At 34.5% G+C, this 22,605-nt stretch overlaps 1 protein-coding gene across 4 annotated transcripts in view; it reads left to right on the top strand.

The window, feature by feature from the left end:
• The window catches only part of LOC136041677 (xylosylprotein 4-beta-galactosyltransferase-like), a 50,529-nt gene that overhangs the window by 16,763 nt on the left and 11,161 nt on the right, over positions 1-22,605 (top strand). For 2 of the 4 annotated variants that reach the window (XM_065726399.1, XM_065726398.1), the window contains exons 3-5: positions 2,659-2,891; positions 5,494-5,640; positions 8,034-8,176. In XM_065726399.1, coding sequence (XP_065582471.1) covers positions 2,659-2,891; positions 5,494-5,640; positions 8,034-8,176 — 523 coding nt within the window. Of the gene's footprint in view, positions 1-2,658; positions 2,892-5,493; positions 5,641-8,033; positions 14,213-22,605 lie in introns of those variants that run through there. The other 2 variants (XM_065726400.1, XM_065726397.1) reach the window with 2 other exon arrangements.

Here is a 22,605-nt window from a genome sequence, read left to right as displayed (position 1 = left end):
AGTAATTTTACTGAAAGCTGATCTTACTTGAGGTGTTATGAGAACTAAATTGTATACTAAAATTTATTGGTCTCAGGGCTGGTGAAATACTATCAAGAGTCTTATAAATTAGGAGTTTATTTTCCACAGGGTACTTAAAGACTTTTCTGTTCCTAATCATGTTTTGATGCTTTGATTTTGTATTTTCAGTAAAGTGCTAGTTTTTTAGAGTTTTACAAATTTAGGGTCTTTTTTTATTAGCTTTTATTTGTTTTTAGTTTTTTTAAATATACACAATAAACCTTATGCAAAGATTTGTTGTTTCAAGGCCATGAAACTAAAGAAGTCACAAGAGTTTTTGTTAAAATAGGTTGTTATATATATATATATATATATATATATATATATATATATATATATATATATATATATTCTCGCGTAAATAACGGTCTGATAAAATTCGTTAAGAGCCTTAAATTTGGTTTTTGCAAATGACGTCAGTTACTATGTTAGTAAATCATGTAAGCATTATTTTCAAATAAATATTTTCAAACAAGATTATTTTCTTTTATGATATCATGCATAGCATAAATAAGGTTGTTGGGTTTCCAACGCATAAATTATTTTTATAATATAATGTCTGTTAGAAGACACAAAAAACGAAAATTTATAGTTACAGTTACAATGAATGCTGATTCTTTGGAACCAATACCTGAACTATCAAAAATGATAAGATGCGAAAATCGACAACTTGGACCATCAATTGCGACAACACTAATACGGACAGCTAAAGCAAAGGTCATTGCTAAATTTTCTGAAGTAGTCAAAACCCAAAAACATGTCGAAAATGAAATGAAGAGCAAAGATACACGCGGTTAGAAGACATGCGACACCGAACATGTGAGCGAGTCAAAAATAAAAATGAAAAGCAAAGACATGCGCGGTTAGAACCAAACAAATTGAAAATGATAGTGATGATACAGTTTTGGATTTTGACATGGATAAGATCATCAATGCCTGCCACACATTTGAAAATCAAAAACCTGGACTAGATAAATCGTTGGAAGAAAAAGGAGTTTTTGTTCCACCACCTGAACAATTAAAAGAAACAAAGGTTCGGCGCTATGTCTTTCACAGAGCATATGAGCAAGTCCAAAATGAAAATGAATTTGGACGTCATGACTTTAAGAAAAGGCTCAAATTGTCTTCGTTTAGAGCACAAGTGACAGTGGGAATACATATATGTCGCGTGCCGAGTGCGAGACCCGGCGGCGAAGCCGCTGGGCATATATATATATACATATATATATATATATATATATATATATATATATATATATATATATATATATATATATATATATATATATATATATATAAAATCTGAAATTTAGTCAAACAAAGACTCCAAGGGGTGTATTAAAAGGAGGAATTGTAAAACGTCTGCTTTTCAGCTGTTAACCATATGGATTCGTATGGTACTCTTTTCATGCTTCTTAGCATTTCTACTTCAAATATAGTGCGAAATACTGCTATTTTTGGTACGACATGGGCCTTTTTGATGGAGTTATTGAGACAAATTTGCAAAGTGCAAGTAGATAGGATCAAGTGCTTTAAATGAGCTATTAAACATATTTCTATGATGCTGCAATGGCATGCTACTTCTGCTAGTCTTCCCACGGTTTGTGAAACCTACTATGGGGATGGGAGGGGAAATTTTAAAACTTAGGTTTAAGGTCTTCAACCATGGAGATAATGGAAGTACAGTCTCATGATCCCTAGCCTTTCTAATCCTGATATGGCATCAAAAAGTGCTATATGGGACTTACTGACATCGTCATCAATACGGGCTCGTAAAAAGTACATAGATATAAAAGTTAGCTTTTAAGTGAGATCTTGAACAGCTCTTTATGACATTGCAATAGCCTGGTAGTTCTGTTCGATCAGTAGACGATTTATGAGAAATATTAAGGGCGGTGTAATTTCTGCTGACCTAGTTTTAATTTTGCTTGCCTAGTTTGACTAACCTCACTAAAGATAATTCACTAGAATGAGATTTTGGAAGCAATCCTAGTCGAAAATTTAGTTAAGTAGACAGTAGTTGCGTTTCAACCTGTAATAAAATTTTGAATAAATTATGTATTCAGTGTCAGCAGTCTATTTTGAAATTTTAGGTTTTACTATTGTTCTTTTTATGAACACATCATTATTTTATACCAATCTACATTCCTTTTATGAATCGTAATTGAAGCAGTTGTTTAAGCTTGCCTGAAGCTATTGAAAATTCATGCAATATTTAAATCCGGTCCTTTGCTTTCTCATCTTTTGGCGTTAGGCATTTAGTTAGACGCTAAAATTTCAACCTAAATATTGTGGTTGGAGAAATTCATCAGTTTGACAAGACAATGGTTTATTTTTGGCGTATTGGTATTGTTTTGTTTCATTAAAGCCAATAAAAAAAATATTCAGAGCCATTCCATTTTCTTTTCATTTTTAGGCCTGTTAGTTTGCATTTAGGCCACTATTTTGAATTTACTGTAGCTATATATGGCCTTAGACACCTCTTCTTATTATGCCTACTAATAAGACTGGGTATAGAAATTACCTTAGTTTTCTTCTTCCTTTTTTCTCTTTCGCCTCTCGACTTCTTAGTCTTCTATATTCATCTTCTTCTTTTAGGGGGACGGGTATCGCTTCAATCGAGCATCTCTTATTAACTCAGGCTTCCGACTAATGAAACAACACTGCCCAGATTGCGATTATTTTGCTATGCATGATGTAGATTTACTGCCATTGAATCCAGAACTAAAGTATTCCTATCCAGAGCATGGACCGCTGCACCTAGCTGCTCCACACTTGCATCCTAAATATCACTATGATAAGTTTGTTGGAGGTATTCTGCTGCTCACAATGTAAGTATTTACTGCCATTGAATTCAGAACTAAAATATTCCTATCCAGAGGATGAGCCACTACACCTAGCTGCTCCACACTTGCATCCAAAATATCGCTATGACAAGTTTGTTGAGGCATTCTGCTGCTCATAATGTCATTATTTACTGCCATTGAATTCAGAACTAGAATATTCCTATCCAGAGGATGAGCCAATACTCCTAGCTGCTCCACACTTGCATCCAAAATATCGGTATGACAAGTTTGTTGAGGCACTCTGCTGCTCACAATGTCATTATTTACTGCCATTGAATTCAGAACTAAAGTATTCCTATCCAGAGGATTAGCCACTACTCCTAGCTGCTCCACACTTGCATCCAAAATATCGCTATGACAAGTTTGTTGAGGCATTCTGCTGCTGATAATGTCATTATTTACTGCCATTGAATTCAGAACTAAAATATTCCTATCCAGAGGATGAGCCACTACTCCTGGCTGCTCCACACTTGCATCCAAAATATCGCTATGACAAGTTTGTTGAGGCATTCTGCTGCTCATAATGTCATTATTTACAGCCATTGAATTCAGAACTAAAATATTCCTATCCAGAGGATGAGCCACTACTCCTGGCTGCTCCACACTTGCATCCAAAATATCGCTATGACAAGTTTGTTGAGGCATTCTGCTGCTCATAATGTCATTATTTACTGCCATTGAATTCAGAACTAAAATATTCCTATCCAGAGGATGAGCCACTACTCCTGGCTGCTCCACACTTGCATCCAAAATATCGCTATGACAAGTTTGTTGAGGCATTCTGCTGCTCATAATGTCATTATTTACTGCCATTGAATTCAGAACTAAAATATTCCTATCCAGAGGATGAGCCACTACTCCTGGCTGCTCCACACTTGCATCCAAAATATCGCTATGACAAGTTTGTTGAGGCATTCTGCTGCTCATAATGTCATTATTTACAGCCATTGAATTCAGAACTAAAATATTCCTATCCAGAGGATGAGCCACTACTCCTGGCTGCTCCACACTTGCATCCAAAATATCGCTATGACAAGTTTGTTGAGGCATTCTGCTGCTCATAATGTCTTTATTTACTGTCATTGAATTCAGAACTAAAATATTCTTATCCAGAGGATGAGCCACTACTCCTAGCTGCTCCACACTTGCATCCAAAATATCGCTATGACAAGTTTGTTGAGGCATTCTGCTGCTCACAATGTCATTATTTACTGCCATAGAAGTCAGAACTAAAATATTCCTATCCATAGGATGAGCCACTACACCTAGCCACTGCTAACCTAACCTAACATAATCTTTTGCCAGTCAGTCAGTATTTGCTGTCATTGAATTCAGAACAGAAATATTCAGAGCACGGACCGCTTCACCTAACAGCTTCACATTTACATCCGAAATATCATGATTACAAATTTATTGGGCGTACTCTGCTCCTCATAATTATCTCATCAAGCTCAATTCTATTGAACTCAGAACTAAAACATCCCTATCCAGAGAACGGACCGCTGCACCTAGCTGCTCCACAAACAAGTTTGTCGGAGACATTCTGCTGCTCATTATATAAGTAGATTCAAATAGACTGGTAAATTCAGGCGAGTGAGATAAGTACAGACAAAGCACTTATCTCGCTTAGTATTGAGGGAAGCTCAGACACACTGGAATGATGCTATCTCTGTTTGTAAAAACATTATTTTTGTTTTTTATTTAAAAAAACATACTGTGATCAATTATGTTACTTCATATATTAGTTCAAGTTAATTGCTAGACTCCCTAATACCTTAGTCTAAAAATTTGCATCGACATTTTTGAGAAGGCATCCATAGTAGAATCCACATTAAGATTTTCATATCTAAAATAAATAGATTGTCTTTGTCATAGTAATCTTTCTAGCAAAAAATCTTTCATTTTAAGTGTTATCTTAAGAGCTCTTTTCATTTTTAAAGTTGTTAGGTGAAATGTACCAAAAATGAGTAGATTGTGTCTTTTTCTTAGTATTGCTGTCATTTTGAACTTCTTTTATTTAAAATTAATTTTTAAATCGCTATTTTTTTTTAAGAGTTGGTACGTAAAATATACCAAAAATAAATAGATCGTATCCCTTTGTAGTATTTTTTTTTTTCTTTTTTGAAAAAGTTTTTTTTATTTTATAAATTATCTTTTAGCTTTAATCAACAATGCCCTGGCAAAGAAAAATATTACTTAGTGCTGTTTCTCTCAAGTTTTTAACATCATAAGCAATGATATCTTCATATTGTGAAAATATAGAATAAGCAACAATGAGGCGGGAGTAATCAGTTAAGAGTCAAAGTATGAATTATTTTATTATTTGTCTCTGAAATTCTCGGTTTCAACTAGTAAAAGGTATGGGTATGAGTATAAGTAATGATTAATGATTCACGGTATAAATGAGTTGTCTTTGCAGTTCTTTGAACTACTCAATGGTATGGGTATGACTGTAAGTAATGAGTCATGGCATAAGTTATTTTATTTATTTGCTTTTGCAGTTCTTAGTTTTAACTAGTCAATGGTATGGGTATGAGTATAAGCAATGCATGTTGGTATGAATGATTTTATTTATTTTTCTTTGCAGTTCTCAGTTTGAACTAGTCAATGGTATGAGCAACCGATATTGGGGCTGGGGATTGGAGGACGATGAATTCTATGTAAGGTTAAAACAGGCAAATATTACAATCCAACGACCTGGAAACTTGACGACAGATTCGACGAATACTTTTAAGTAAGTCAAAGCTTTTCATTAGGGATGCTTTTCTGTTGTTTTTGTAATTACTTTGTCATTTGTTCGCCATTTAGTCTTAATTGTCTTTTCAGTTCTCAGTTTGACCTAGTCAATGGTATGGGTATGACTGTAAGTAATGTATGACAAACAAAGACAATCCGTACAAAAATTGGACGCATTATTATAAATGTTAATCTGACTTGGTGATTTTTGGCGAAAATTAATCTTCGTAAACGAAATCGTTAAACGTTAATCTAGCAATCTTCTTATTGGTGCCGTTGTACCCATTTTAGTTCTATTCTTTCGCTGTAACTGCGATTGTCTAATATTTTTCTTTTGATTTTTTCGAAATATTAGAGCAGTTGCCATCGAGTGTTCACCCGTATTACTTTACTTGATCTGTTTAGATAAATTGAATGTCTCAAAAAAACTCTTTTTTTTATACATTTAAGTCTCATTTTGCGTCGCTGAATTGTAGCTTTTTTTGTTGTTGCTTTTTTTCCCTTTGTTTCTTTCTGATTCGGCCCGATTTGTTTCTGATTCTGATTTGTTTCTTTCTGATTCTGAAAGTCGGCCCGCAGGAAGAAAATCTAGATTTTAACCAAGACAAATATACATTTTTTCTGTTGAGACTCGATTTTCTTGCACTACAGAAGCTTCTGATGTTTTGTCAGGTCGAGTCATGAAAATAAATAGGCAAAGCTAATTAGTTACATTTGATAACGCCTTTCGTCCATAAAAATTCGAACGTTTACAATCTATCGGTTCCAAAGATAAGTATACCTCCAAAGGAAGTTTCGCCATCCTAAGCTGTTTGAAGTAATATATCTTAAGAGTATCTGATTTTTCACCCATGTTTCTTTTTTTCAAATTTGGTGCCCGCTACTGACAAAAAATTGCATACCTGCATATGACTCTCTCTTTCATTAGAAATTGAATTCTGGGTTTTTTCCCCTAAACTATAAGGATATGAGTTCTATTTAACCAACTCAAACAATCAGAATTTTTTTCACTGTCCTTGGTCTATTATCAGTGTTTTGGTCTATTTCTATTTCTATTTTTTGGTCTGTTTCTATTTGGGCTATTCTATTTGGCACGTGACTTGGTCTATTTCAGTGTTTGATAATTCCATAAATATATTATCCTAGCTCAGTAATTCACGTTCAAATTTGAAATAAACTTTATCAGCTTGTATTTATCGTCAATGTATATTTCAATTGTAAATCAGTACTTGTACATAGGTCTACTCGTATTGTTAGGGTCTCTTCAAATGCCATCTATCCGACCACGTGAGTGAAGAAATAAATTGAGTACCACTTTCAGGTTAGAGCAGCTATTAGTTAACTATTAGTTGTTGTATTAAGAGTTAACTTCTGCTGAACATTATCCTGTATATGGTAGGGGCTGCTAGCCTTTTCACTCCCACTCTACGCTAAAGGTTTGCTAATATTTTACTGAAAGCATTTTACAGGACAATATCTAATGCAGTTTGTAAGTTTTTTGTTTGTTTTTTTTTAACGATTACATTTTAAAATGTTTGAACTCAAAATGTATGATTTTAAGCAAGTTAATAGATGTCAGCACTTTCATTCCTAAAGCAGTGTGATAAATTCTTTATTTAATTTTACATAAATAGCAAAGTGGAATTGCTGCTCATTAACTTAAAGAGTAGGATTGCCGAGAAGAAGCAGAAAATAAAAATTCAAAACAAAAGAATAACTAAGTTTCAACATCGTTAGTGGGTGTGGCAGAAGGATTCACTTAATTCGTTACTATACCTGCTAAGCAAGAGAGGGACGATAAAAATTGACAGAGTGCTATACCAGGGTGCTGGTGGCCCTGAAAATTTTGAGAAATAGTAGTATAAAATACACTTTTCTTAGGACTCCCTAATCCCAAAGGATTGAATCTGTGCTTGTTTATGCTGATTATCAAAATTGGGTCTCTCGCCCCCCTCCCACTGAGATTGGCCCGAAGGGCCCCCGCTCTCTCCCAGGACAAATTAAGAAGTAGTGACATAAAATATACTCCTTTCGTGTAATGATCCCCCCCTCCTGCAAATCATCTGATCTCCCTAAGGTTTGAATGTGCACCTTAGAGTCAGTGTATAATATTGTCCTATTGAATTTTATTTTCTGTTTTAGACATCTGCACAATGCCTGTCTAAAGAAAAGATGCTTTGAAATGAGAAAAATTCATTTAGTTTTGACTTATCTAAATCAAGGTTGACTGAATTATTAATTTAACTATATGAATCATTTGCACCTAAACAAGTTTAATTTAACTAATATTCATAACTAAATAAATTTAGTGAATAAAATGATGATTAAAGAGACAATGTAACTAAATGATAAATTATTTTTGGCTGCCTTTCATTTAATTTTCTATTTTAGACATATGCATAATGCCCGCGTAAGGAAAAGAGACTACCGTTACTGCTACGACCAGAAAAAAGCCTCTTTGCGTAGAGACTACGACTCTGGTGTAAACAATGTGAATTTTAAAGTTGTTGGCCAGTATTCAGTAACATCAAATGGTGAGAGTGCCACGCTATTTAATATCCATCTTGAGTGTGATAGGACCTTTTCCCCTTGGTGCTTGTGCCCTGAAGATATTCCTAAACCAAAGAATGTGACATCTAAGTCAGGGAAAGTCAAGCAGCCACATAAAATTAGTTAGATGTCTTTCATGTTTTTGTAGCTATTTAAGATAGTTGTTATGAAGTAAGCTGAAAAGAATATTTATTGTATTATTAGTTGTATATGTTTTTGTCATAATTTTGATATTATTCTGTTTTTTTCGTTTTTTTTTCTTTTTCTTTGCTTGACAAAAAGAAATCAAGGTGTTGAGAAGGGGGGAAGTCCCTTAATATGCGGAATTATTATTTTCATTTAAGCTTTTAAAACTGCTCTTTACTGTCAGTCGAAAAAACAAATTTTATTTAATATCTTTCAAGAAAATATATTTTATTGAGCACCGGATATGAAAATCAATGATCGATTGCGACAAATTATATTCAGCACAGTGCTTATTTATTGTATTATATATAATATATTTATTATATTATATATAATATATTTATTATATTGTAACATATATAATATATTTATTATATTATAACATATATAATATATTTATTATATTATAACATATATAATATATTTATTATAATATTTATGGATGGCAACTTTTTGGGGTCTGTATATTCTTAAAAAAACATATAACTTAGAAAAAAATACAACTCATCCCCTCCTTGGGCTGCGACAAAACAAATTAAAAGAATAATTGGGTCACTTAAGGTAGCTCTGTATTTATTGTAATATTCTAAAAAAATTGATAACATTTTATACTACAGTTGGACATTGAGAGAAAAATCCATCTTTGTAAAAGTTGAAGTCTTTCATTTATTATTCTAACTAAATTTTAGAGGCGTCTGTTGGGATGGGGGACGGCATTACGACCTTGTTTTTTGATATTTTCATAGAGAAAATCGTACATTTGCCCCTCCCCCCACGCTTTTATGACGCCACTGATCTTAGCTTTATTTTCTCAGTAACAATTACCTTCAAATTGTCATGAAACATAAAATAATATATTCCAAAGAATATATTAGAAGATTTGTATTTAAATAACCAAGGTTGTAAAATTAACTTCTGCTAAAGCTTAAATGTTGAAAAGAGAAGTTTTCTAAGGTTGTAGTCCGCCAATCCCAACTAGCCTAGTCGTATCTAAAACTATCTACATCATGTCCAAGATTAAATTTTGATGGGTTTTTCTTATAATCCATGTTTAGGGAAAGATGCATTTGAATTAAAAACATTTTGTCAGAAAGTACCTGGTGGCCACTGTCCTAATATTGGGATTTTAGTCTATTTTCACGAACAGATATACGAGAAGAAATTTACTCCGCGAGATAACCTACTAATTACTTCTCGGTTTAGTAGATTAAAATAACTGCAGTCGAACAAAGATTTGGAATTTCATTTATCTGTTACCGTTTCCTGTTTTTATTAGTCCATTCTAAAGAGTTTAAAATTAACTGTCTGGTTTAGGGGGTTGTTTGCCTGTAGAGGCTTAAAGTTACAAAATTCGAGCAATAGCCGGATTTCCTTTTTTTTTCTTCTTTTTTTAGAAATATTGAACTCTTGACACTGATGTCACATCAGATGCTATTCCAGCATCTATCATATTGCTCTAACTTTTATAAGACGTAAGTCCGCCTACAATCTGCTAGAATTGGAGAAGTATATAGGCTTGCCATTGTAAAGCTAGCTGAAAATGCCAAAAATTTTAATATTCGTGCAAAAATATTGCCATCTAATTTTCTATTCACCCAAGATAGGCGCTGTCTGTGAACCGCTTACCGGCACCCATTCTATCTGCTAAAGTTAAGTAAATAATTCAGTAACAAATAACCAAGAAGTCATCTCGATGCGCACGCCATCTAATATTTTCTCATGCTAGCTGGCATGCCCAATAAAACACCAATGAAAGCTATGTATCAAGAAGTGCGTTCCCGCTGTGACAAAAAGTTTACAATATTTAATAAAAATTAGATTTTTCGTTCCAGGTGAGAGCGAGTTAATAGCTTGGATGATCGTACATTAACTTTGTATTAAATGGTTAACTAGCATCTTAGGTGTATGAACTTCTGCACAGTCATCATCAAACTAGGGAAATGGAGGCAAATGACCAAACATATCACAATTAATTAGTATTAAGGCATTAACCCTCATATTTTATTCATTAAAACTGCACGTAATATAATAATTATTTTATGATTATATGGTATAATTATTAATAATATTATTATATATTGTAATTAATAATATTATAATTATTATTATATATAATTATCATAATGCTTATTCAGGTATTAGCTAATAAACAGTACCAGTTTCGGAGTTTTTATTTTCATTAAATTTGAAGTAAATGCGAATTAAATTACGATTTCCATTGGAAACACACTCTAAAATAAGGAAAACATAAGGTCATTTTTTCTAATTAAATTAGATAAAATGAATCTAAATGATAATTTAGATTGGAAAAGTTCCTAAATTCGAAGCTAGTCCAAGAAAATGTTCTACTAAACCTACCGAATTAACATTTCGTTATAAAAAAAAGGAACAAAAGCATTGAAGAGGGAAGTGGTAAATTACTCCTATTTTAATATTTATTAAAATGTGTAATAAGGCATTAGTTAATGAACAAGCCCAGGTTTGCAATTAGTTCGCATTAAATTGTAGTTTCCACCAGGAACATGCTCTAAAACGAGCAAAACACAAAGTCATTGTTTTCGCTAATTGAATTAAACATAATTAATCTAAAAAATAATTTTTGATAAAACATCCCTAAATTCGAAGCTTGTCAAAGAAAATGTTCCACTAAATTTACAGAATTCAGAATTCGGGATACAAAAAATAAATGCACGAAAGATGGAGGAAGGGTGTAAACATTTAGAACCTGCTTTTTTTACTGCTACTACTAACAACTTACTGCATCACCAAGCCGTCTGAGGCCAACACAGCTACGCACGCTCCTCCATCCCAAACTTTTGAAAGCCTCCCTTTTTACCTCTCCCCCAGGAAGCTCCCATTTTCTTTAAATCTTTTTGACGCCCTCCCACCTGAGATGAGGACGACCTGCTTTCCGCTTAGCCTTAGACGATTGGCCGAAAAAGATAATCTTTGGCAATCTGTCATCCGCACAGCATGCCCTAGCCATCTCAATCTTTCTTTCATTATAGTCCTAGAAAGTGGGATGGAACCACACTTTTCGTGCAGCCTATTGTTTGAAATATGATCAGTCAGCCGGGTACCCAGAACAATTAGTAGGCAATTTCTCTGGAAAACATCTAGCAAATCTTCATCCGCTTTTCGCAGCGTCTATGCGTTAGAGCAATAGTTGACCACTTTCATCAATGTATCTTTCAATATTTTAATCTTGGTTTGTAGACTTGTCTTCCTATTCTTACAAACTTTTTTTTAACTGTGAAACATCTTCACATCTCCCGTAATTCACTGCTCCCACCGTCTTTACTAATAATACTACCAAGGTAAGTGAAGCTGCCCACCTGATCAATTTTTGTGTTGTCCAATGTCACCTTTTCATCTTCCTTATTCCTAGCCTTACTCACTTAGTCTTCTTAATGTTAACTTTGAAACCTATTCTAGCACCCTGAACTCCTGAAACCTCTAAAAGCTCATTCATTTTCTCATACTTTCACCTAAGATGCTTAAATCATCAGCATAATCTAAGTCCAGGAGAGTTTTTCCTCCATATTTGACTCCGTGGTCTCCCATTACGTTTCCTTTGCTCCTTAAGACAAATTCCATTAAAATGACCTGTAAAAAAGGGGAATAGAACACAACCCTGTTTAACTCCTGATTGATACAAAACCAGCTGCTACCCTGATTTCCTACCTTAACCGCAGCAGTGTTATTCTCGTATATAGCACCAATCACTTTAATGTATTATTAAAAATACATTAATATTATTTTGAAGCATTTAATCGTTGTTTTTTTTAACTATAATGACCAAGGAACCCTGTTTTGCAGAAAACACCATATAACATTATTTGAATTATTGCAACCACATTGTCAGGTAGAGTCACGTTGTGAATCTAAAATGTTCTACATTTTGTTCATGTATGCAGTTTTATTTTTCATAAACTGCATGAAGATTTTTTTTTTCTTCTCTAAGCTGTTATTGAAAAAAAAAAGTTAGATCCAGTTTCTTTTTTTAAGGTTTACATTTGACCTTATTTCTTCATTCTATGAAGGAATGTTAAAGAGAAACATACATTTTTTGGTCTTACGTTTAATAAATGCCCTCCCCCCTCTCTTTCTACGAGCTTTCATAGGAGTTTTCTGATAAAGAACGTGATTTCATTCTCGTCATTTCTCAGTGAATGTGCTTGCTCAATAATTTTTTTGAAAGAATATCTGCTTTACCTGTGTTGCAATCATGGGGGGGGGGTCGCATTCATTTTTTGATGTGCAAGTAATCGGCAATCTTGTAGGTTTGAATATTTCAAATACTGCTTCCCAAATATCGGATGTGTGGAGTTATTGTCTTTTGATTTTGGACATGTGCTTTGTGTCTAGTGTTTGCATAGTGATTTTTCTCATTGCTGTTGTTGGGCTGAAGCGAATTATTGATTTATGTGAAATAATCCGGGGGGGGCGACAGCTTAGCTATGATAATTCAAAAGGCTTTTTGTTATGAGAAAATAAAATACAAATTTCAACTGAAATTAAGGAGTAACATTAAAACTTAAAACGAACAGAGATTATTCCGTATATAAATGGGTATGCCCCCCCCCTCAACCCTTGCTCTTTACGCTAAAGTCATAAAGCTCTTCAGAAACATATCTCATTCAAATTCAACGGCACTTAAGTTGAACAATCTTTCTTAAGGAATTGGGACAAAAAGTCAAATTTTAGCGGAAACAGCGAGGGTTGAGGAAGGGGCAGCCCTCCTGAAAAAATTCTGTTCGTTTTGAATTCGAATGTAGTTCCTTACTTTCGGTGGAGAAAAATCGTTTTCTTTTTATTTAATTTCTAATCGTTTTTCAAATCATGCCAGGAAATCCCCTTCTCCTGCCTCCTGTAAATTTTTTCCTGGAAAGTTCCCCGTGGAAACTTTCATCCCCACAGAAAATTATCCGCGTGGAAAATCCCCTTGTGGAAAACACTCCATTTATTTCTTAGTTCCTAAAAACCATTTCTTTTTTACACCGATTTTAAATATATACTTTCTGTGAAGTTAAGGCCTGTCTCTTAAAAGAAGTTTATACAGTAACTATCTATGGTTTATTTTATGCTGGTGTATAATTTGTGTTGCTTTATCTAATTTATTTTTTTTTTGTAATTATTTCTATGGGAATCCTTTTTTCAAAAGAACTTTTAAGTATGGATTGTTGCTTATTGGTAACACCAACGCTAATAAAAATCATCAGTAAAGTAAGTCATATCCACAACCAGAAGGTGAAGTTAAAACCGCATTTACTAGTTAAACTAAAAGAGAATATATACAAATTAAAATTAAAAGAAAGCTTCCAAGCCCACCACTTCATCTCAAATAGCAAGGTTATGGAGCTGAATGTCTTTTAAAATCTTGTGGAATCACTAAATGTTAATGTTGAATGTCTTATAGAGTTAAATGTCAAAAACTGTTAGGTGGAATAAAATTAAATTTTTTGGCCACTTTATTCCCTCCTCCAGAAATACGCAATATGAAATCCAAATAAACTAAAAGGAATTTTATATTTGAGAAGTGTATATTAGTATATACCTCTTCTGAAAAAGGGGTATATGCTCTTATAAACGAAAAAAAAAAACAATTTTTTAGTCCTCCGCCCGGTCCTAAATAGCGAGGCTTTTAATACTGAACCTTCAATTACTCCAAAACAATATCATAATTTTCAATTATTAGCTGGCTTAGCTGTCATCATGCACGCATGAGCCATGGATCATATATCATGCAAGGAAATGTCAATTAAAATGCCCTACGAAATGCACAATATAAAATCCAAATAAACTAAAAGGAATTTTATATTTGAGAAGTGTATATTAGTATATACCTCTTCTAAAAAAGAGATATTTGCTCTTATAAGCGAAAAAAAAGTTGCGTAGTCCACCACCCAGTCTTAAATATCAAGGCTACGGATTTTAATGTCTTTTGATTTGGGAAAGTTGTATTGTGATCAGTGCTACTATAGATATTCTTTTGTATAGCCATTGTTTGGCTAAAATAAATTATTTTGTTTATCTCAATAATTATATGTGGAATAGCTTGACTGTGGTAATTTAGCAGGGTGTTTTGTTACGAGACAGAACCTCTTGAAAATTGATCTGTATGGTGGGTGCAGTTTTCTCACCCAAAGAAAACACTAACTACCGAATATTTGAAGTGCAATTTTAAGACAGGAATTTTCTGTGGCATTCAGGCCAAATAGTTTCAAGACTATTTTTTAAACTGTAATATTTCATTTTTTCTATGAATTGTTACAAGAAGTTCCTTTTGAGTTTTGGAAATATTCAGTTAATTTTTTCCGCAAAAAGGATATTGAATATATTGTTATTCTCTTTTTCACCCATATTTTTTTTACATTTGTTACAGTTTAGGTGTTGGCGATCACCGTCGACCCACTCGTATACCCACTGCGCGTTTTACAAAATAAGGCTGTAAGGATTTCAGTCAGACCCAGACCGGCTTTTGTTGATAGTGACGTTTGCTTGACGAAGTACTGGTAAACGAGTACCAGATTGCTGGTACCAGCCGATTGGCTCAAACGTATTTATTATTTAAAATTTAAGGGGTATGTCCTATGAGAGACCAGCCGTGGTTTGGGTATAAAAATGTTCAATTGTCTTTAGCTACAGAAATATGTAGAGTAATTTTACGGATAGTAAAATGAAGTTCCGATATTTAGCAACACGGTTAGCCCGGTTTATTTAGCCTAGTGTTCATCTTGCAAAAATCCAATAATCTGTTATAAGTAGAACTTGTTTTTTTTTCGCTTTTATATTTTTATAAGTTTTGTGGTTTTATTTATGATTTTATGGTTTTAAAAAGCTATTTTGAAGCAATGATTTCATGACCACGCCAAAACTCTCAATGACATGGCAGAGAAATTATTCAACGCAATAGTTATGCATATCGTAGGCAGCGCATTAGCGCTGCCTAAGTAAAGGGCGATGTGGACACAATGTTTTGTTTTTCTCCTTCTTTTTTTAGACCTTTGTATCACCGCACCCTTTAGCACTTTGTATCAAAGAAGTTTTCGTAGAAACTTTGAAAAAGGTTTTTTCTATTGGAAATTGAAAGGACTAGTGTCCTATTTAATAGTCGAAAGTGATTGGAGGGCAACTAACCTCCCTCCCACCTCCACCATTGCTCCGAACACCTCCAATCAAAATTTTGAGATAGTCATTCTGTTCAAAGTAGTTAAAAGGTCCGGAAATTATGTCTTTGAGGATGACACCCCCCCATAGCCCTCAGGGCAAGGGTTGTAAATTGTGCGCTGGGGACATGTAAGGTTTTTATCGAAAGGGTGGTCGTATAACCTTCGGAGGGGCTCATTGGATTGGTAATCAGAAGTTCTAATGCCTTTTTTAAGATTCAAAGTGGTCAGATGGTGGATACCCCGCCCCCAACTCTTAATTTCCCGAAATGGATCTAATATAAATTTTGAGATGGCCATTTGTTGTTGTAGAGACTTCGAAAAAGGCTCATTCGATTGGAAATTCAAAGGGCTAATGCCCTTTTAATAGCCAAAAGTGATTGGGGGGCAACAAGTCCCCCACTCCAATCAATTCCCAAAACATGTTTAATCAGAATTTTGAGATAGCCATTTGTTCAGCGTAGTTAAAAGGTCCGGAATTATGTCTTTGAGGATGACACTCCCCCCCCCCTCTACAGCCCACAGCGCAAGGGGGCATATAAGGTTTTGTCGAAAGATTGGTCGTATAAACTCTTGAAAGAGCTCATTGAGCTTGAAATCAGATGTTTTAATATCTTTTTTGAGAATCAAAGTGATCGGGGGCATCCAGCCACCCCCACGTCGTATTTTCCACAAACATATCCGATGTAAATTTTGAGATAGCCATATAGTCCAAAGATCATATAATAATGCCTTTGGGGTCGACAGAATCCCCCAGAGTCTCGGGGTAAGGGTTTTAAGGTGTGCCCCAGGGGCATATAAGGTCTTTATTGAAGGGGTGGTCGTGTGAACTTTAGAAGAAGCTCAATTGATTGGAAATGTATTTTTCTAGTTCCCTTTTAAGAGTAAAACATGATGGAGAGCAACTAGCTCCCCTCCCTGTCATCCTCTTTCCCCAAAATGCATTCAATTTAAATTGTGAGATAGCCATTTTGTTACTAATAGTCCAAAATTCATATAACAATTTCTAGTGTGGACACAATGGCAAGAGCCCGTTGGCAAGGGTTGCATAATATGCCCCGGGCTATATAAGGTTTTATGGAACGAGTGGTCGTATAAACTTTGGATCGGATGCAGCTCATTTGATCGGAGGTCGGAAGATTTCGTGCCCTTTTTAGAGTCATAATTGAATGGAGGTCAAACAGCCCCCTCCCAAGCCCCTCATTCCCCAAAATATCTTTAGAGAGTTATTTCGTTCAGAATTGTTGAAAGGTCCAGTAATTCGGTCTTTGGGGGTGTCAACCTCCCCGCAGTCCTCAGGATCAGTGCTGTAAGTTAGACAATTCATTCGTTGTTTACACATAGTATATGTTGTTGAGAAAGGTATACATGTTTGAACTTTACTTTCCAAGAAGACGAAGAGCATTCAGGCGAGCCTTTCAGAGAATGTTGAGGGTAGGGTTGAACTAAATCAAAACACTTTACGTGTATACGGATTGTCAAAAGGTCGTAAAACAGGAATAACTGAGTATATTAATTTGAAAAATTTAGGAAATGATAAGGGAGATGACCAAAAAGGCAATATTTGCATGCCACCAATACTACTACAACTACCACAACACTCCATTTACAGTATTGAGGGAAAATTTGAATAAATAAAAAGACGCTATGTGCATGAACATTGTCTTAATAGCGTAGCTCAAGAACATGATTTGGGTAAAAGGGAAGATCATCTCGCCAAAAGGCAATATGTGCACACTACTGCTAATACTGCTGTCACTGCTACATTTAGTATAAATGCTTTTATTGCACCTACTTGCAAGGGTAAGAGCATTGAGATGAAAATTTCAAAAAGTATGTGAACATACAGATTATCAAAAGGACATATCAGCAATGGCTAATCGTGTTAAATTGAAACTTCCAGGACCTTATGAGATGGATGTTCTACTGACCAAAAGGCAATATGTTAACCAGAACATAGTTTGCGCTTTATTGAAAAGACAATATGTTTTCAATGTTTTCACTTTTTTTATTTTCATAAACAAAAAATTATTAAAACTTTAAGGAATAAATATCAGTATATGTCAATTAAACTGACAATCAAAGGTCATTTGTTTTTTGTTTCTTTTTTCGTTTTTTCGTTTTTTTTAGTAAAGCGCAAATTGTGTTCTGGTCTTGAGAAGGCCTGGGGGTTATCAGCCCTACTCATGTTAGTTTTTGCTCGTTTTGAGTTTGACTCAGCTATTTATTGTAATTGCTGTTCGTTTTGGTTTCATTTATTTATTGATAGCGATTTTTGGTAGTTTTACGCTTATGAGATTATTGGACTTTATTTCTGCTCATTTTTGGCTTAATGAAGCTCTTTACTTTTCTTTGAAAATTTTGTTTTGCGGAACAAGTCTTTTCAAATTAATCATACTTATGTATCAACTTATGCATACCATAAGTCATAAGATTATCTTGACTGACTTGACTGAAGCCTCTTCGTTCTTTATGACTGTATTCTTCTCTTCTACTTCTAAGCAGACGATGGACTTGGCGACGGTTATCTGTCTTATAGTAGGCGTAGTAGCTGGGGGAGGTTATGGGCCAGGAAGTTGCCAATGCATAAGATTGTCAGTGCAGTATGTAACCTGATCATGACAATACGTTATGTTTACCTAATTTAGGAGAAAGCAAAATCCAAAACTACTTGCCAAAATTTTTCTTCGAAGGACTTGTAACCGTACGTTTTCATACATTGCGCTTTTTGGAGTATGCTCGTGTGAAAAACTGCACTCTCTTTGCTAAAACACCATAACATAACATTCGTTCATAACATAACACCATAACATAACATTACACCATTAACATAACACCATAACATAAGATTACACCATTAACATAACATGCTTTCTAAGAGACGAAATGCAGGAGATGGGCAGACAACTATAGTATGAATGTAAAAGTATCCCTAACAGCGGAAAAGTAAAGCGACATCTCTAAACGATATTTGGAAGAATTATTTGTAAAAGGTAAAAAATATTGGCTGAATTGGTAAAACTGCCAAAAATAGGAGACGAAGAAGAAAAACGGGAGACGTCATCTAAAGATGACCGTTATGGCGATTTTTTAAGGTGTCAATTTTTATATGCATTTTTGTATAAAAATATAAGTATATAACCTTATACGTGCAGTCCCCGTGCAATAAAAACGTAAAACGTTGCAGCTTTTTTCCAGTCTGTCAAAGAAAGTCCATTATATTCCAGTCTTCAGGCACATGCGCAGGTTGTGGGGCTCTACGGGCCCACCAAAATCTGTTTTTTTATGTTTTTTAACAAATTTTAGTTTTCGCGTATAAGGTTATATTTTTATTACACCCATATAAGGTGTCAATTTTTATACGCACTTTTATAAGTACACCCTGCTTTGTCTCACAGCTCTTGTATCGAGTTGGAACTTCCTGGAAACTTTTTGCTTTTTTTTTCGTAAAGAAGGGGGCAAGGGAACTTGCCCCCTTCTTTACTAGTTTTAACTAATCTTTATTTTATACTAGTTATTTTACTAGTCTCTTCTTTACTTCTTTTACTAGTCTTTACTAGTTTTTTTTATTTATCCTTCTTAAGAAGACAACCTGCGATAGACAGAATTTTCGGAGGAAGGGAGGCAACCTATTTTCTCTAGTCCTCACAAAATAGTTTCTTTTGCTAGTTTTTAAAGGAGTATTTGTAGAAGGCGAAAAATATCGATCAATATCATTCTCTGTGTCATGTACTCTAGAAGAATTATATGTTTATGGAACATAACAGTATGTTTCCACGTAGTGCGTTTTTTGAAGACATTGATGTGAAAAACGTATTCTCTTTGCAAACAAAAATGTGATCTTTTTATTAGATGAAAAGCGGAAAATGAGCAGAAAAATATTATCTGATACAATCCTTTCAATTTAGTTCCTAATTAAATCATAGACACATAATAAGTTCATATGAATCGGTTGCAAGTGCCGAGAGTTATTCCAATCTACATTAATGCCATCTTTTAAAAGAAATACCCACGTTTAGGAGATAATGCAGAGAAAGCAACTGTTGGAAACATTTCCTTCGTATAGATATGCTTTGTTTAGACATGAAGGCACGCAACCATGAGAAACTTCCAGCTTCCTCCAACCCCGAGATATAAAGCTTATCTTTATTGATTCCCTGTAATTTCTTGGTTTTGTAAAATAGATTGTATGTTATAGTGTTTTTAATGGCCGTTCATTCCCCTCCCCCTCTAAGTATCATTGTATGTGTCTGTTTTCGTTTAAATTGGAAGAAGCAATATATAAATTTTCTAATAGATACTATTCATATTATATTATTATCCCTAGGATTTTGCAATGTAAACAATAACGACCTTTAAAATCCACATTATTCTGCCACGTATTGCAAAAAATTTTGACACAGCAAAATGTATTTGGATAAATGAATATTTTCAAACAGTTCATGGTAACGAACTGTAGTAAGGAGCGACCCGGCTCAATAGTAAACGAAACTCTAAAAGACGAAATTATGCTAAAAGATACATCAAAAGAATCGGATTTTTATGCTAATTTTAAATATATGAGTTTCATCAAATTTAGTCTTTGTCATCAAAAGTTACGAGCCTCAGGAAATTTGCCTCATTTTGGAAAATAGGGTGAAACACCCCCTAAAAGCGTATCAGAGAACACTATAGTAAAAATTTCAAGCTCCTATCTACAAAAATGTGGAATTTCGTATTTTTTGCCAGAAGACAGATCACAGGTGCGTGTTTATTTGTTTTTTGTTTGTTTTTTTTCCAGGGGTCATCGTATCGACCAAGTGGTCCTAGAATGTCGCAAGAGGGCTCATTCTAACGGAAATGGAAAGTTCTAGTTCCCTTTTTAAGTGACCAAAAAAATTGGAGGGCACCTAGGCCCCCTCCCACGCTCATTTTTTTCCCAAAGTCAGCGAATCAAAATTTGGAGATAGCCATTTTGTTCCGCATAGTCAAAAACCATAATAACTATGTCTTTGAGGATGACTTACTCCCCCACAGTCCTTGGGCTAGGGGCTGCAAGTTACAAACTTTGACCAGTGTTTACATACAGTAATGGTTATTGGGAAGCGTACAGACGTTTTCAGTGGGACTTTTTTGGTTTGGGGGTGGGGTCGAGGGGAGGGGGCTATGTGGAATGATCTTTCCTTGGAGGAATATGTCATGGGGGAAGAAAAATTCAATGAAAAGGGAGCGGAATTTTCTAGCATTACTTTAAAAAAAAAAACAATGAAACAATAAACATGAAAAAGTTTTTTTTCAATTGGAAGTAAGGAGTAGCATTAAAACATAAAACGAACAGGGATTATTACGCATATTGAGGGGTTCTAAAAATACTTTAGCATAAAGAGCGAGGTATTTAGGAGAAGATAAATACCTCGCTCTTTATGCTAAAGTATTTTTAGTAATTTAAACTATTTATTCTACGGCCTTTCCGATTCAGGGGTTATTCTTAAAGAATTGGGACAAAATTTAAGTTTTAGTGTAAAGAGCGAGGTATTAACGAGGGGAAAAACCCCCTCATATACATAAAAAAAAATCTTGATTCACGTGCGAGAAATCACAAGGTTCGAAAAAATCTAAAATGTTATAATAAATATACTTTACACATCTTTGAGGCTAATTTTAGCATCTGTACTTTTTTCCAAGATTCTAGCCTCACGACTGGTATCCAAAGATCCTAGGGGGAAGGAAGACCCCAATATCTGTGGTTCTAAAATCTAAATTAGTCTTATCACCCTATTGCAAAAGAACGTGGCACTACAAATTGCTTTTGGACAAATGGAAAACTACTTTCTCAAAGAAAACAGCTTCCGGCTTTTCCTTTAGTAGATATAATTTAGAAAAGGAAAACGCTTTTTGGTAGAACAATTAAAATTAGTTTCTCAATTAAAGCTTTAAATTAAGATCTGAAGCTTTCATTTGCTATCCTTGACGGCAAAAAAATGTACTGAAAGGAAGGATGATGAGAGAGAGTTGAAACAGGGGGGGGGGGGTTTATGGTCCAGGCGAATGACATTTATCTTAAAAACGTAACCCCCTAGTGTCGCTATTTTGAACTAGTGCACTTGCGTACTGTCAATGCGCATGGACTGGTAGGTATAAAAGACTGTACTGGAAGTCGCAAAATTGAACCAAAAGGATCGTGAAATGGGCTGCGATTGGATGAAGTTGACTGAATAACATCACTTTTAACTAATCAGAAGCTTTTTCCGCTGACGTAAGCGCCGGGTGCGCTGGGTGCTTTATTGAAAGAGAAAGTAGTATTCTATACTTTTAGTCAAAACATCACTGACAATGACATCACAGCCAATGAAAATCACTGTTTTCGAGTAAAATCAGAATTCCACGCTGTTGTTGGTTCAATTTGAGACAGAGGGTAAAGGTTTAAAATTTTTGTGCTCCGGAATCTTTTTTTCCTACTTTTTTTCGAAAATAGTGATATTAAGGGGAAGGAGTCAACCTGTGAAAGCTAATCGAAACAAGGCAAACAATCTGTATCTATGAAATATTTATATCTATAAAATAAATGTATGCATGTCTGTTAGTCCAATCTTTGAAAGGATTGTCCAATGTCTGAAGTAATCTCTTTAGTTTGTTGAAGCGCTATTTTAAACTGCCTAATCAATCAATTGACTTCTATACATTTGAAAAGAAAGTGTTTGAAAGGAAGAAAACAGTGACGAAAATTTGCTTTTTTTTACGAATTGACAATAAAAACAAATGCAGGCTATGTCAGTCAGTCTGTATTGACAATCTGTTTAGCTCACTTCCGCAAAGTTTTTTTTTGGGGGAAAGGGGGGTGTTCCTTGGATCAAGGGACCTTGAATTTACTTGGTGAGGGAGGGAAGACAGTCTTTACCAAGGAGATAGCCTACCAGTGTCCTGGAAAAATTTCATCTGGAGGGAAATCAAAATAGGCCATAAAAATCTGAATTTTTATTATTGCTATTATTATTACAGACTTCAGGACTCCATCACAAACGATGATATGCGGCTAGGCCCGGTAATTACCTCATTTTTTTATTTTGAGGTATTTAAAC

Source organism: Artemia franciscana, unplaced genomic scaffold (assembly GCF_032884065.1).
Source record: "Artemia franciscana unplaced genomic scaffold, ASM3288406v1 PGA_scaffold_32, whole genome shotgun sequence".
NCBI lineage: Eukaryota > Metazoa > Arthropoda > Branchiopoda > Anostraca > Artemiidae > Artemia > Artemia franciscana.
This window is presented reverse-complemented; position numbering and strand designations above follow the sequence as displayed.